Here is a 15,305-nt window from a genome sequence, read left to right on the forward strand (position 1 = left end):
GAGGCTACGGAAAGGGTTAGTTCCATCGCGATGCGGGAGGGAACGGCTTGTAAGGCAGCGACGGGAGGAGGGGAGCGCAGGCCAGTTACTGGGCGACAGGCACCGACCTTACAGTTTTGGGGCAGCGCCCCGGGTGGGGGCGGTCCTAAGAGCTCGGTCCTGAGGTCCGTAAAGGCGGCTGCTCTACTGCAAGCTGGAGGTTCGGGTGGACTGTGACTTGCAGGGTTTCGGGTTTCTTAAGCCAGTCTTCCTAGGGGTTCCAACTTCCTACTGTACTGGCTTTTGTAGGGAGAGTTGGGGAGGACGGATGCAGGTGACCAAAGGGGTGTGTATCTGCTGTGAGTGGAGCCGGTTGGCCACACACAGAAAAGGCCAAGTGGGGGCCCTCACCCATTCCCAGCGAGCCTCTGCTACAGGGGATTGTTTGCATCCTGCCTGTGTCTTTGCTGTGAAGTGTTTTCTGACCCACAAGTACGGCCACAGCAGGAAGGGGTTAATGGAGACTAGGGAGACTTCCCACTACCACTGCAGGTGAGGACTGGGGGCATCAGGACAGACCCCAGGGCTGATCCAGACTAATCACAGGTTCCAGGAGTTTTTCACTTTCACTTCTCAGTGTTGGCCTCTTTGGGGCCCAGGGTCTGACTGCAGCCCTGGGAAGGGGTCCTAGGGAAGAGCTCAGCTACTCCACCCTGGGACGATGGACTACCCATTAATGCAAAATCACCTGTCAGAACCCTGCCTCTACATCTCCACGCAGAGCCTGTGTGGACAAAGATCTTGATGCTGCGACTTTTCTGCTTCACTATGGTGACCTCTGAGCACCTGCCCACCTGCCCAAGGCTGGGCTATATGGAGGCAGTCCCTTCTGGGGTTCTGCGGGTATCCTTGCTCAGGGAAGAGGGAAAGAAACTGAAGTCCACCTAGTCTCCACAGTACACTCTTTAGATCTGCCCCCAGGCCAGTGACATAGGTCACTGTCACTATCAGTCCCCTGAATGGCCAGCCACTCAGGGACCAAGGAATGACCTGGTGACAGCCTCCCTTTCTTAACATGTGCTGTCCTTAAGCTTTCAGTTGCAGGCTAGAACAGGCTGAGGATACCACCAGTCCAGTTATACACAGCCCCACCCCCACCTGGACCCATCTCACACCGCTCTTGGGTGCTCACTCCCTGCACCCCTGGCCTTGATTCTTCCTAGAATTCAAGTCTCCACCTAGTATGCTATGGCCCAGGGATGGAGGCCCTGAGATTGTAAACACCCCAGGAAAGGCTGTCTGCATCTCGCCATATGAGTCAGCTCGGCACAAGGCCTGGGCCTTGCCTACTCATAGGCAGCAGAGTCAGGGAGGTTCTGGAATTCATATCCTGAGCACAAAGGGCATGGGCATACTGAATGGGTCAGAGAGGCCCCAGAGATAGTAGGTGTAGAGAAGGTGCAGGAATAGAGGGGCATTGATGTAGTGATGCCTTGAGGCCCAAAGGCCGAGGGCCTGGTCCTGCACCTTAGCAGCTAGGCCTTGCTATGGGCAGGCTGGCTGCAGGGTGGAGAGGGGACAGCACCCCACCATGCGGTCTGAATTTCTCCGACGTGTCCTCAGCTCCCTAGGCCGGCCAGGCCCCGCCCCCGGCCCTCCCTGCGCCCCGCTGGTGCGCAGGGAGGTCGGAGGAGCGGGCACTGCCCACCCTCCGGATGTAAAAGCGTCCTGGCCAGAGGCGGGCGGTGCGCGGGGTGCGCGTGACGCTGGGGCTCCTGGGCTGTGCGGCCTGGGCGGCGTCCCACGACTCGCTTCCCCACCACGAAAGCAAGCTGACCCAAGGGGCCTGTAGGGGCATTTGCTGGTGAGGTCCAGCTCTGCGGCACGGAGGGACGAAGGACTCCTCAGCCCTAGGGCTATCTGCCCGTGGCCTGTGCGAGAGCGGGAGCCACTCACTCTCTTACCCAGGTGCAGGGGCCGCCGGGGAGGAGGTGGAGGCAGGTGGGGCCAAGGGCAGGGCTAGACTCAGGCAGCCCCTCAGTGCCTCACCAGTGCCCTGGCATCCCAGACTGGGACATAGCGGCTTCTCCTTTGGGGCTGTAGACTCTGGTGGTGGCTTCGCTGAATAGAGGGGACGCCCAGACTCCGCAGAAGCAGAGGGATGTTCAAGGGGCGTTGGTCACACAGGGCCCTGGGAGCAGAGGCCAGGGACAGAGAGCTTGGAAGGCAGGAGGGCCCTGAATTTCCATGGCGCTTCAACAGTTCGGACTCCCGGGCCAATACTGGCTGAAAATGGGGGGTCTCATGACGCCATAATCCCCTGGGCCTGGGACCGACGGCTGTGAGTGGCACTACAGGCCCCCGCCCCCGGGCCCCCTGCACTGGGCTGGGCGAGGTTCGGCTGGGCGTACGCAGTCGGAGGCGGCGCCGGTCAGGCCCGGGCGCCTATGGACGCGCGGAGCCCGCTGTCTGCCCGGGCCAGCGCGTTCAGCATCGCCTCTCTTGTTGCAGCCGAGGCCTCGGAGGGCACCGCCCACCGGGGCCCCAGGCCCTCGGACCGGGCGAAACTTCGCCGGCTACCAGGATCCCCAGCCGGGATGCACTTCAGCACAGTCACCAGGGACATGGAAGGTGAGCCTTCTGCCCGCGTCTACACCGGCTGGTCGCCCGCCGGCCCCCTGCTGTGAGGCCCTGGGCCCAGTGGGTAGAAAGGAGCTCTAGGCCGGGTGGGCGCCAACCTTGAAGCTGGGACTCAGGGACAGGGATGAAGGGCCAGCATTCCCCAAAGTCAGTCCACCCACCATTCTGAGACTCCAACCTCGGGGACTGAGCTCAGCAGCAGTGTCTTCAGGAGAGAGGACAACGGGAGGCTTTGAGCTGGCAGGAGGAAAGACGATTAAAGAAGTCAGGGAACACAGTAAAGGAGGGGGGACAAAAACAAACAAACAAACAAACAAACAGGTAAAAATGCAAAGCCTCGAGATCAGCCAAGAGGAAAGGAAACTGAGAAAAGACAAACACAACAAAGGTAAGGAAGGAAGATACACACACACACACACACACAGCAAATAAAGATAACGAAAGAGAAAATGAAGTAAAATTTGAGATAGAAAAAAGTAACTTCATTAAAGATAAAGAACAAGAAAACGACTTCAGATTTTATTTACTTTTAAAAGAGCAAAGGCACAAATACTAGAGAACAGACAGAAACAAGAGGAAGGGGTCAGACGAAAGGGAGGACATGGAGTTTTCAAAGTGGAAAGAGTGACACCGAGAAAAGAACGAGAGCAGGGAGTTAAGGAGAAGCTGCAGCCAGAGAGGAGACAGCAATGTGATGAGAAGTTGAAACCAGGGACACAAAAGGTAGAGGAGCAAGAACTTGGGGAGCGTCTGGCGCAGAGCAGAAGCCAGCGCGCGCTGGCGGCGAGCAGGGGCCGCGCACCGGCCCGCCGTCCCCGGAGCCGGTCGGAGCGGTCGGGGGGCCCGGGCCCGTGGAGCCGCGGCGGGGGAGGGGCGGGGGGAGGGGCGCGGGCCATTGTCTCGGCGGGGCGGGGCGGGGCGGGGCGGCTCCGCGGGGCCGGCCCGCGGGGTGGGGGGTGCGGCCCGGGGCGCGTGCTGCTCAGCGCCCGCCACTCTGCCCGCCGCGCGGACGGCGCTCTGTTCGGCGGCGGGCGGCCTTCGGGTCATGATCTCCGCCGTGTCCAGCCCGTGGCTCACGCAGCTCTCCCATTTCTGCGACGTTGCAGCCTTCGCGGCCAGCAGCCTGAGCGGCCTGGGAGCCCCGTCGCCTGGCGCCGACCCGTTCGGCCCGCGCGAGCCGCCGCCACCGCGCTACGACCCGTGCGCCGCCGCCCCCGGCGCCCCGGGTCCCGCCGCCGCGCGCCTATCCGTTCGCGCCGCCCCGGGGGCGGCCAGCAGCTCGGCGGCGGAGCCCGAGGGTCCGGGGGCCACCCGCGCGTCCGCCACCAAGGCGCCGGTGAAGAAGAACCCGAAGGTGGCCAGTGTGAGCGTGCAGCTGGAGATGAAGGCGCTGTGGGACGAGTTCAATCAGCTGGGCACCGAGATGATCGTCACCAAGGCGGGCAGGTCAGGCGCCCCCTCCCCGCGCCCCTGCACACGTGCGTGCGGCGCCTCTGGCTGAGTGTCCAAAGGATGCGCTGGAGCCCGGCTGAGAAGCGGGTGGAGGTGCGGCCCGCCACCTGCGGGTCTCTCTGGCCTCTCTGCTGACCCGGCTCCAGCGACAACCCGCGGAGCACCAACCGCGAGTCCCCGGACTACGCGAGGGAAATTTGTGGGCTAAGAGGGTGACGGCTGAAGTCAGGCGGCCACCACCTAGGAAACTCCCGCGTGGGTTCAGTCTGTACAGCGATCTCAAGAGCAAACACCCCCTAATTGTATGGATAATTTTAAGAGAGAATTAAGACCCTTAAAGCCAGTGCGCTCAGTTTCCGGGAACTCGAGATCCGGTTTTCTTGGGCCTCAATTTCGGCCGCTTGTGGGCCCAGTTCTCATAAGCCTGGCAGGGTATCGGTGCCAGTCACTCTGTTATTTGTTTTAAGGGCTGAGAGGGAAAGGGAACAATTGCAGATGCTCCCGATTTGACCAGTAGACAAAGGCCGGTGCTGGGTTGTGTCTAATGTACACACCAGCTCAGTGGCCAAGGAGGCTCAGGGCCTGTTTGCAAAGCCTTCTCGAGGTTTCTGTTTCCCTGCTGTGCAGCCATCCCTGGGGAACCCAGGGCTTGTCCTTTGCTGCTGCTCCGTGCATTTTCTCCAGGCTCTTTTTGCTGTCCATACCCACACAGCCTAGTGAAAAGGGCAGCTCGGCCTACTGGCCCCAGGGCAGACGAACCAGGGCCTTGAATGTCACTGGAGGGGTTCAGACGGGAGGGAGGGAACCGGGAACGTTTAATGTAAGTCCTTTGCAAGCAGATTCTTGGGGGAAGTAGGGACTTGCCTGTGTCCTACATAAAGTGGGGAGACTCTGGCCAGGTCTTGAGAGTTGGAGATTGGAGTTCTGAGGTGTCGGCTTTCCTGGGGGAACTGGAAGCAGCAGTGTAGACTTTTGGAATTACTGCAGCCCTCGGTTTCATTTTTGTTGGAGCCGGGAACTCTTTCACTTTGTTGGATCAAGCAGGGGAGGCCCTGAGGACCTAGGAGAAGCCGGGATCTTAGTATCCCACTGCTGGCTTAGGCCAAGTCCAGAAGGCTAAGAAATTCCTTGGGCAAGGCTGTCTGTGTGGGAAAAGAAGACTGAATAGGCTCTGGGATTGTGCGGCTCGGTACCTGGTTAGCCATTTCTGTGTTTCAGAGAGGGACCTAGGGCCCAGCCTGCTGCTGCCTTGCCCGTGGTTGAGAATGGGCCTACTTGAGGTTAGAGAGTGAGACTGAAGGGCTGGGCTTAAGATAGCAGCGACTCTAAGGAAGGGCTGAAGTAGGGGCTGCCAGGCCAGAGAAGTTAGAGTGGAGAAGGTCCTGTCCACCCCCTGAGGTGACCCACCTCCCCCAGGCGGATGTTCCCCACCTTCCAAGTGAAGCTCTTTGGGATGGACCCCATGGCTGACTACATGCTGCTCATGGACTTTGTGCCTGTGGATGACAAGCGCTACCGGTGAGCCCCTGGTACCCCTGGGACAAGCGGTGTGTCCAGGGAACAGGGAGGGTGTGCTAGAAAACCCATTTCAAATGCCCCCCTAGCCGGGTCCTCCTGTACTGGCTGCTCCCCCTGCTCCACTCAGACCCCACTCCTATTTATTCTCTAGAAGCCACCTGAGAAGCTCACTGTGGTAGCCTCTTGAGCTTCTGGCAGCAGGCAGCTCAGATGCCTTTGCTGGTGTGGCTGGCCACTTCACCCGTCTCCTGATGACCGTCTTGTCCCCTTCCCCCATCTCTAGAGAACCTTCAGTTCCAGAGCTGGGCCGGAAAGGTGGGGTGGCTGGTTAAGATTATGCAGGGCGGGCCTGGGCTGCCAGGACAATTAACAGTAATTAATAAAGGGAACATGGACCGCCCTGGGCCCAAAGCCGCTGGCCAGTGACGCCAAATCCAGTCTCCTGCCTCCTGGGCCCTGGGGCAAGCAGACCCGCTTGCAGCGAAATGAAAGAGGGAGTGGCTTCCTCTCTTACTGCAGCAGTAGGGCCCAGACTCTAGGCACCTTTTGTGTGTTACAGTCTTCAGAAGTTTTCTGGTTTATCCACAGTCCTCTCTCAAGCCGCTGTGACTTGGGAGTCTTGATTTTGTCAAGAACAGAAACAACTCTGAAGCACTGAGGTCTTCTTGCTCACCCCTAAATAGCATGACCCCTCCCACTATGTTGCCCTAGGTATGCCTTCCATAGCTCCTCCTGGCTGGTGGCCGGCAAGGCAGACCCTGCCACACCTGGCCGAGTGCACTACCACCCTGACTCGCCGGCTAAGGGCGCACAGTGGATGAAGCAAATCGTGTCTTTCGACAAGCTGAAGCTGACCAATAACCTGCTGGATGACAATGGCCATGTAGGCTACCCTTCTCAGTCTTCTCTTGTGTAGGCCTTCCTGCGTTGCCACCAATTAGAGACAGAGAGGCAGTACTGGGGCAGCCCTGGGGTGGGTGCAGGCTTCTGACAGGATGACCTTGGCCTGAGGGGGATCACCTTTCTTCTCTTCCCCACTCTGAGCTAAAGATGAACTCTTGTGAGAAGAGGGCTGGAGGCCTGTGGAGTCCCAGCCTGGGGGGTGGGGTGGGTGCTTTTCCTTTTCCTTTTCCAGCTGGGTGGAGCTGGGCCTTACAACTACCACCCCTGTAGGCCTGGGGTAACCCTTAGGATCTAAGGAAAGAAACCTGACAACCCCATCACTGGCCGGCTGAAGCATCTTTCCCAGGAGGTCCTCAATGGGTTGCAAGTCCCTATGCCATCTTAGAATGAGAGCGCTTGCTAAGAAACTTCACTGCTTCCTTAGACTTCGTGATTCTGGCCCGAATCTTCCTTCCAGCCTCAAGCTGGAGCTGACTCCGACCACCCTTGTCTTCCAGATTATTCTCAACTCCATGCACAGATACCAGCCCCGCTTCCATGTTGTATACGTGGACCCTCGCAAAGACAGTGAGAAATATGCAGAGGAGAACTTCAAAACCTTTGTATTTGAGGAGACACGCTTCACTGCAGTCACTGCCTACCAGAACCACCGGGTGAGGGCCTGCTGGGGGGTCCCGGGACCGGCACACCACTGCCCTCTCCCTCCGCAGGCTGGCCCAGCCTCCTATATCAGCTTGACCTCTGTAGCAGCAACTGTCTCTGCAGCCTGAAAGTTTGTTTTCCAAACCATTCCGGAAACTCCCCATCAGAGGCCTGATCTGAGCTTCACCCAGATTCCTAGGGCGCCAGCTCCAAGTTGCCCTCTTTGTGCTGGGGGGCTGCGGAGGGCGGAGGTGACCACATTCCCATCCCAGCCCCGACACTCTTCCTCATCACTTATTTGGGAAGGCAAAGATAGGTCTGGTGAGAGGAGGCTCATCGTGCAGGAGCGGGGGCAGTTGGGGGCCCTTTCTCTTCTAGACAGCGCAGAAGGCCTACCCCCTCTAAAACTATAGAAACACTCCCAGATCTGAGGCTGCCGAGATCCGGCTGCTAGCACAGTTAGCTTACATCGCCTTCCCTGCAGATCACACAGCTTAAGATTGCCAGCAATCCCTTCGCCAAAGGCTTCCGGGACTGCGACCCCGAGGACTGGTGAGTGCCCTCTGAAGAAAAGGCGAGCGCCAGGACGCTGGGTCTGGACACCGGTGGTGACCCACTCCCCTTTCGCAGGCCCCGGAACCACCGCCCGGGAGCGCTGCCTCTTGTGAGTGCCTTTGCTCGGTCTCGGAACCCCGTGGCTTCCCCCACTCAGCCCAACGGCGCAGAGAAAGGTAGGAGCTGGGGTAGTGGGATCGTGGCCGCAGCCCGTGTGCGCTCCGCCCGCCCGGGTCCGCCGCCGCACCCGGTCTCGCCTGCACCCCCGGGCGTCGCGGCTTCACCAGTTGCACAAGGAGGTGGCGGGCGGGCAAGCGGGCACTCGTCCTCCCGCCTGCCGCGCCCCGGATGTCACGGACCCGGGGTGGGAGTGGGGTTTGTGGTTGGTCAGATGCGCCCCGGACAGGGTCCGGCTCTCACCCCCGGCTGTCCCCGCAGACGCGGCCGAAGCCCGGCGAGAGTTCGACCGCGACTCCGGACCCGCAGCGCTGGGCGACGCCGCGCACCCCCCGCAGCTGCTGGCGCGCGTGCTGAGCCCCGCACTGCCCGGGTCTGGCGGCCTCGTCCCGCTACCCGGAGCGTCCGGAGGCCGGCATAGTCCCCCGCACCCCGAGCTGCGCCTAGAGGCACCGGGCGCCTCCGAGCCGCTGCATCACCATCCCTACAAGTACCCGGCCGCTGCCTACGACCACTACCTCGGGGCCAAGAGCCGGCCGGCGCCCTACCCGCTTCCCGGTCTGCGCGGCCACGGCTACCATCCGCACGCGCATCCGCACGCGCACCCGCACCACCACCACCACCCCGCGGTGAACCCAGCCGCCGCCGCCGCCGCAGCAGCAGCAGCCGCAGCCAACGTGTACTCGTCGGCGACCGCTCCGCCTGGTGCCTACGACTACTGCCCCAGATAGTGCGCCCGCGCGCGCGGGCCCCAAGGGCCACCTAAGGACGCGCTCCCTCACTGGGGAGCCATGCGGGCCTCCCGCCCGCCAGTGCCAAAGCTCCCGTCCGAGGCGGAAGGAAGTGGTATTTATTGTTCTTCGCGAGACCGCGTCGCCTCCGGCCCGGCCGGCAATCGCAGTGTAGACGACTCGAGTGAGCCCCGCCTGCGGGCGGTGTAGATACTTGTAGATATGTGTAGATACTGTAGATACTGCACCGGCGCCGATTTCATAAACGGTTTCGCCTTTTTTTTTTTCAGTGTGGCTATTCATTTGCATCCAATTTCAATCGGGCATCTTTGGGGGAGAGGGGTTTAGTTTTCCCAGCCGCAGTCCTTGGTGGGGGCGTGGAGCAGGGGTCTCCTCCGCTCTAACCAGCCCTCTCCTCCCGTTGGCGTCTCTGCCTCTCCCGCAGCGCCCCGGGGTCCTCCACAGGCTGCCTGCGCGGTTTCCTCAGGGCAGGCTCTGGCTTTCACTTAAGTTCTCCACACCTGCAGCTGATGTTGCAGGATTTGGGCCTGAGCGGTGACCTGTTGCAGGACTAGACCTATGAGTTTTTCCGTGGAAGCTGGGAATGATGGTCCGGACAGGACACTGTCCATCCGGCCTCGGATGGCATGTGGGAAGACAAAAACAGGCTTGCTCTTCCAGCATTGCCCTGGTTTGGCACCAGCCCAGAGTTGCGTTTCCCCCTGTTTATTGACTTTATTCACTGAATGTCCCCACAGAGTGACCAGGGTGGGGTAGGGGGAGTGGGCGTACAATGACAGTGGTCGTGAGTCATCTTGAAACTCCCGTGTGAAGCAATTTTCCCCAAGCCAGGTGGCTGGGTGACCTGTCTCCATTAACTCAACACCATCGAAGTAGCCAAAGGAACCCTTTGATCCCTCTCTTCCTGCGCAGGAAGGGCCAAGCGAAGGCCAGCCAGAGTCAAGGCTGGCTTATGCCTCAAACAAATGGGAAATGCCAGGTTCTATCCCTGGCCTTCTGTTTCAGTGTATTCGTGGTTCCACTTGTTGCCAGTAGAGACACCCCTTTCCCGGGCACTTCCAGATGTTAACCCCAAGTCCAACTCTGTTTCATGTCTGACCTGCCCCAGGTTCGGTGGCCTGAGCCCCTTCCCTCCAGAGCATGAAGACTTCTGCAGCATCTCTCCATATGACCAGAGGAGACATAGCTGTGGGGCACTCTCCTGAGGGCAGCAATGGACACTCATTCCCAAGTCCTGCCCCTACCCTACCTTCAAATGCAAGTTTCCTTCTGCAAGTGACAGTGGGCTCTGCTCAAGGCCACCTGTTCCACACTGGCCTCATACTTTTGTCCCTGGGAAACCAGAGACTCCATGTCTACTGGAGTCCTGCAGAGGGCAATGGTCAGCTTCAGGCAGCGCCTCTCCCCCTGGAATGCAGCCATCTCTGTGGCATGCAGGAGATATGGGGAAGAGCTAGTTCATTAGAGACCTCCACTTTGGTGTTGTTTAAAGCTGAAGTGCACCATCCCAGCACCTGGCTTTTGTAAATAGGGGCGGACACATCACAGAGCAGAGAGCCTAATGGTGCAACTCACTGGCCTTGAAAATATCCCTGCTGCCACAGAGCTGGCTCACTCACGAGGGGAACTGGGTCACGGCTAGCCTCATGAAACTCGGGTCCTCACTGATGCGATTCCTAGTGTGGACCAGAGACAGCAGAGAAGGATGCTCTTTGCATCCTGACCCTCAAAGACCAAGGGCTTCTCCCTCTTCACCAGGGATGAACCTGAGAACACCTTGTAAACAGGAGGTGGTGCAGGGGCACACTGCTGTCATGTTCTCCTTCCTCCATTATAGTGTGTGCTGTGGCACTGCCCTGGCCACTGATCCCATGGAGCTGAACTCCCTATGGGCAGCTGCCTCTGAACAGCCTTTGACTGCCTTATGGGAGGTGGGTTTCCGGAAGTTCCGTGAACTGGTTTTTTGTTTGTTTGCTTGAAGATCGTGTGTGTGTGTGTGTGTGTGTGTGTGTGTGTGTGTGTGTGTGTGTATGTACATATATATGTCTATGTATGTGTGTGTGTGTGTATGTATGTAGAGAGGGGTTCACTATGTAGACCTGGCTGTTCCAGAATTCACAATGTATATCAGACTGGCCTCAAACTCACAGATCCACCTGCCTCTGCTTCATGAGGGCTAGGATTAATAATGGCTTGCTCCACCATACTCTGCCCTGTTTTCTGAATGTGTACATCCCCAGTTCAGACTTTGCATTCCTGATATGATGGTATTTGGAGGTAGAGCCTTTAGAATGTGACTCGGGGTGGGGGTGAGAGGGAGGGGGTAGAGCTCCCCTGAGAACAATTAGTACTCATTTAAAAGATGGCACAGCTGCTGTAGAGATGGCTCAATGGTTAAAAACACTGACTGCTCTTGCAGAGGACTGGAGTTCAGTTCTCAGCACCCCATCGTGGCTCATGGTGGTTCATAGCCACTATAACTCATTTCAGGAGCTCTGGCAGGTACCCTCTTCCAGCCTCCACAGGCACTACACACACATGGTGCATAGGCAAAACACCCATACACATAAAACAAAAACACATTTTAAAAAAGATTTTATTTATTTATTATGTATACAACATTCTGCTTCCATTTTTATCTGCACATCAGAAGAGGGCACCAGATCTCATAATGGATGGTTATGAGCCACCATGTGGTTGCTGGGAATTGAACTCAGGACCTCTGGAAGAGCAGTCGGTGCTCTTAACCTCTGAGCCATCTCTCCAGCCCCCTAAACACATTTTTAACAGGGGCCCCTGAGTCTTCTGCCACAGGAAGACTCAGGAATCCAGACAGCTGCAGCCCTTACAGGAGTAGACCACCCTACTCCCTGACCTTCATTCCAGTCTGGGAACTAAGAGAAATGAGCACACCTTTAATCCCAGCTCACAGGAGACAGACTGGTGGTTCTTTGTGAATTCCAGGTCTAGCCTGATCTACACAGAGAGTTCTAGGACAGTCAAAGCTACAAAGACCTTCCCTTCAAAAGGAGAAATGTCTCCTGATCTTAGCCCATGGACTTTTATTAGTTATAGTTGCCTTGGATGACTGAGCCACTGTCCTTTTCTTTCACCTTAGCTTCCTTTGCAGCCATGCTGCTGGCCCTGCCCTGCTGTGCTGTCTGTGTGGGGACAGATGTTTTATTTTGCCTGCATCTCCTTCATTACCCATACCCTAATTGTTGAGCTTTCCCTGTGTTGTTCCCAGGGATCCCTAGATGGAACAGATAGTCTAGGCTCCTATTCATGCCTCAGAATTCTTCGGAAATATAATAAACACCCAACTGGAGAACTAGACTAACTAGGGGAGGATGAGACAATGTCCAGAGCCACAGGCAGATTGTTAGGGAGCGACTCTTGGGCCATGGTGCCTTTGTGTAAATTAAAGTGGGGGAGCTCCATATTGCCTTGTATCTTCCCTCCAGGGAAACATTTGGGATGCAGAGGACAAGGAGAAACTGCTGAGGGTGCCTAGAGTAGCGCTGACAGGAAGACTCTGGCTGGTCTGCAAATCCAGCCCTCAGCCCCAGCTGGGGAATCGGATTCATGTGAAGACAGTATGGAGGATAAGACACCCAGCTTCAGGTGAACTACAGATCAAAGTGGCAGTCAGAGGGAGCAGGGCCAGCACGGCATTGGCATTCACTGAGGGATGACCAAGGAGGCTTGATGGCAAGACACACGTGCTTGGACTGGGCTGTGTGGCTCAGTTTTCCCTTTGTGCCCTGGTGGTGCTGGGTCTATGTAAATGAGGGGATTCATGTGAACTGTGGGCACTGGGGTGCTCATTTTTTGTTCCCTGGTCTGTGTGTGTTTCTTGGGGTCCCAGCTGAGCTTGGCCGATGAGTCTGCTCCACCCCAGCCCTCCTCCTGCCTCTCCCTAGCCACTTTCACATCCTGCTGTGGATCTAGCCCAGAGCAAGTAGAGGCTGGGCCCCTGGCCCCACAGGGCTGATGGGACCTTCCTCCTGGCAGTGGGTCTTACGTTCTTGGCGTTTCCCTAACCACACATCAAGCCTTTGATTCAGTTTCCTTTCCTTCTTGTTGTATTACTTCAAACCAGATGGGCTCCTCACATGAAGTCTGGAGCCTCCATGTCTGTGTAACGCTGCCAGGTCTGTGTGTGGGAAACAGCAGAGGCAAAGGTATTCAGCTAACAGCAGCGGGGGGGGGGGGGGGGGGGGGGGGCGAGGATGTTTAGCTCACACAGAGCAAATTAAGCTGTCCTCTTAATTGTAAGAGATGGCATTGCAACATTCTTGCCAGTTTTCCTTTGCCAATTGCAGGTACCAATTTCATTGCCCTCTCTACCATCCCTGCACCATTCCTGGGTTTGGGTTAGCCTGGAACCTGCTGTGCAGAGCCTACCAGGCTTCAGTCCCGCAAAGTTCCCACCTGTGGGAGACATGACTGCTTATATCTTTTACCAGGGCCCTTCTTCGAACATATCCTAACTCCTCCTGCTCTTTCTGCCATTCTAGCCCTGGTTTATGGCAGCACCCTGCCTTCCACACCTACCTTTTATTGTAGACAGATTTCTTAGATATTTTCCCCCAAGACAGTTTCTCTCTCTCTCTCTCTCTCTCTCTCTCTCTCTCTCTCTCTCTCTCTCTCTCTCTCTCGAGGCAGGGTTTCTCTGTGGCTTTGGAGACTGTCCTGGAACTAGCTCTTGGAGACCAGGCTGGTCTCGAACTCACAGAGATCCGCCTGCCTCTGCCTCCCGAGTGCTGGGATTAAAGGTGTGCGTCACCAACGCCGGGCCCCTCAGTTTCTCTTATTCTATCACCACACAGTGCCAATGGTAGCACCCCAGGCTCCTGAGATGGCTGTATAGTAGACCCCTTACCCTGAGGCCCTGATTCTGCTCCTAGGTGGGTGGAATAGAATCCTTCCCTGTACAGCTAACTCTTGGAGGCTCGTGGGTTGCTCTACTGGATAGAGACAGCCTGGTAGACTTGGGGACACGGGCCTGCTACCTTTTAGTCCCTGTCCTCCTGGATGCTTGTGGTGAAGGCCCCTCCCTCAAGGTGAGCTGGCTTTCCTGAGGTGGAAGCATTCCCAGGAGGCATCAAGCCCACAGTCAGACCCCGTCTCACAGGAACTGGCTGGATCCCTCCTGGCTCAAGAAGCTAACAGTGGGCTTCTGAGACCAAGCACATCCCTGCTCTCCTTACCGGCTGCTGCCCCACAGCTCCAGAGGATGTGGCCTCTAGGGGACCAGGTGCTGGGCCAGGATGGCCTCTAGGCTCCTGCATGTGGCTGATCTTCTGTTCAGTCTCAGGCTGTCCCTGGTTCTTGATGCCTAAGTTTCTCTCCAGCACTGGTTCAAGCAATTCTCAGTCTAGTGTCTTGTCTCTATCTAGACTAATTGTCTGGAAGGCAAGGATCCAAGCACTGAAGTCTGGCTTACAGTAACAGAAAGCCTGGGTTACCACCTCACACCCACTGAGATGGCTGTTCTTATTTGTTGGTTGGTTGGGTTTTTGTTTTGTTTTGTTTTGAAAGAGTTTCTCTGTGTAGCTCTGGCTGTCTTAGAACTCACTCTGTAGACCTGGCCTCAAACTCAGAGATCTGCCTGTCTCTGACTCCCTAGTGCTGGGATTAAAGAAAGATGTATATTCTTAAAAACAAGCAAACAAACAAAACAGAAAATAGCAATGTGGCTGAGAGTGTGGCTTAGTGGTCTGCTGGTGCCTAACACTGGAGAGACAAAACCCAGGTGAATTCAGCCACCAGTTCTGAAAACAAAACAAAAAACCCCAAAGCCAGCTGTGGTGTCTCACTGCTGTAATTCCAGCTCTAGGGAGGATGAGGCAGAGAACTGACACAAGTCTGAGGCCAACCTGGGCTGTATAATAAGAACGTGTCTCAGAAACAAACATAAAATAAAGCAGTAGCTGTAGGAGGAGCACAGGGATCACAGCTCTCTGTTCAATAGAACAGCTGGGACTAGGGGTCTAGCCGGTCCACTCCTTGGGACACCCTCAAATCAATTGAGAGAGGGCCCCACCATGTTCATAGCTGCATCACTCACAATAAGAGAGGCAGAAGTAACCTGAAGGACCCTTGGTAGACACATAAACATGCTGTGTTCATCCATACGATGGGATATTACCCAGTCTTCAAAAGGAAGGAGACCAGCGGCAGAGGGGCCTTGACAGTTTGCTCAGTAAATCAGCCAGTGATTAAAGGACAAGTTTTATGTAATGCCATGTATGTGAGGCCACCGGAGGTCTGGGGACAGCTTGGGTTAGGACCCAGGTGGATTCCTAACATCCATGTGTCTCTCACAACCATCTAATTCCAGTCCCAAGGGATCTGATGACCTCTTCTGACTTCCTCAGACACTAGGTATTCCTGTGGTATACAGACATACAGGTAAAATAACCATTCAAATAATATAGAATAAAATAAAAAGCCAGGTGGTGGTGGCAGAGACAGGTGGATCTCTGTAAATTCAAGGCCAGCCTGGTCTACACAGAGACTACCATGCTAGTCAAGGGCTACATAGAGAGACCTCATCTCAAAACACACACACACACACACACACACACACACACACACACACACACACACAATGAAGTAAGAATAAATTAAAAACAAAGTAGTTAAAATTTTGTTTCTACTTTTAGTTTTTAAAGACAGAGT

At 56.5% G+C, this 15,305-nt stretch overlaps 1 protein-coding gene across 1 annotated transcript; it reads left to right on the top strand.

Annotated features, from left to right (window-relative positions):
- The first annotated feature begins 2,426 nt into the window (after positions 1 to 2,426).
- On the top strand, positions 2,427 to 8,597 carry Tbx1 (T-box transcription factor 1). The gene is given in 10 exon segments (XM_027413114.2): positions 2,427 to 2,610; positions 3,726 to 3,846; positions 3,848 to 3,876; positions 3,879 to 4,065; positions 5,488 to 5,589; positions 6,301 to 6,472; positions 6,990 to 7,145; positions 7,619 to 7,686; positions 7,765 to 7,865; positions 8,128 to 8,597. Coding segments are annotated over 10 exon segments (1,590 nt in total).
- Positions 8,598 to 15,305: the final 6,708 nt, after the last annotated feature.

This window comes from Cricetulus griseus, chromosome 4 (assembly GCF_003668045.3).
Source record: "Cricetulus griseus strain 17A/GY chromosome 4, alternate assembly CriGri-PICRH-1.0, whole genome shotgun sequence".
Taxonomy (NCBI): Eukaryota; Metazoa; Chordata; class Mammalia; order Rodentia; family Cricetidae; genus Cricetulus; species Cricetulus griseus.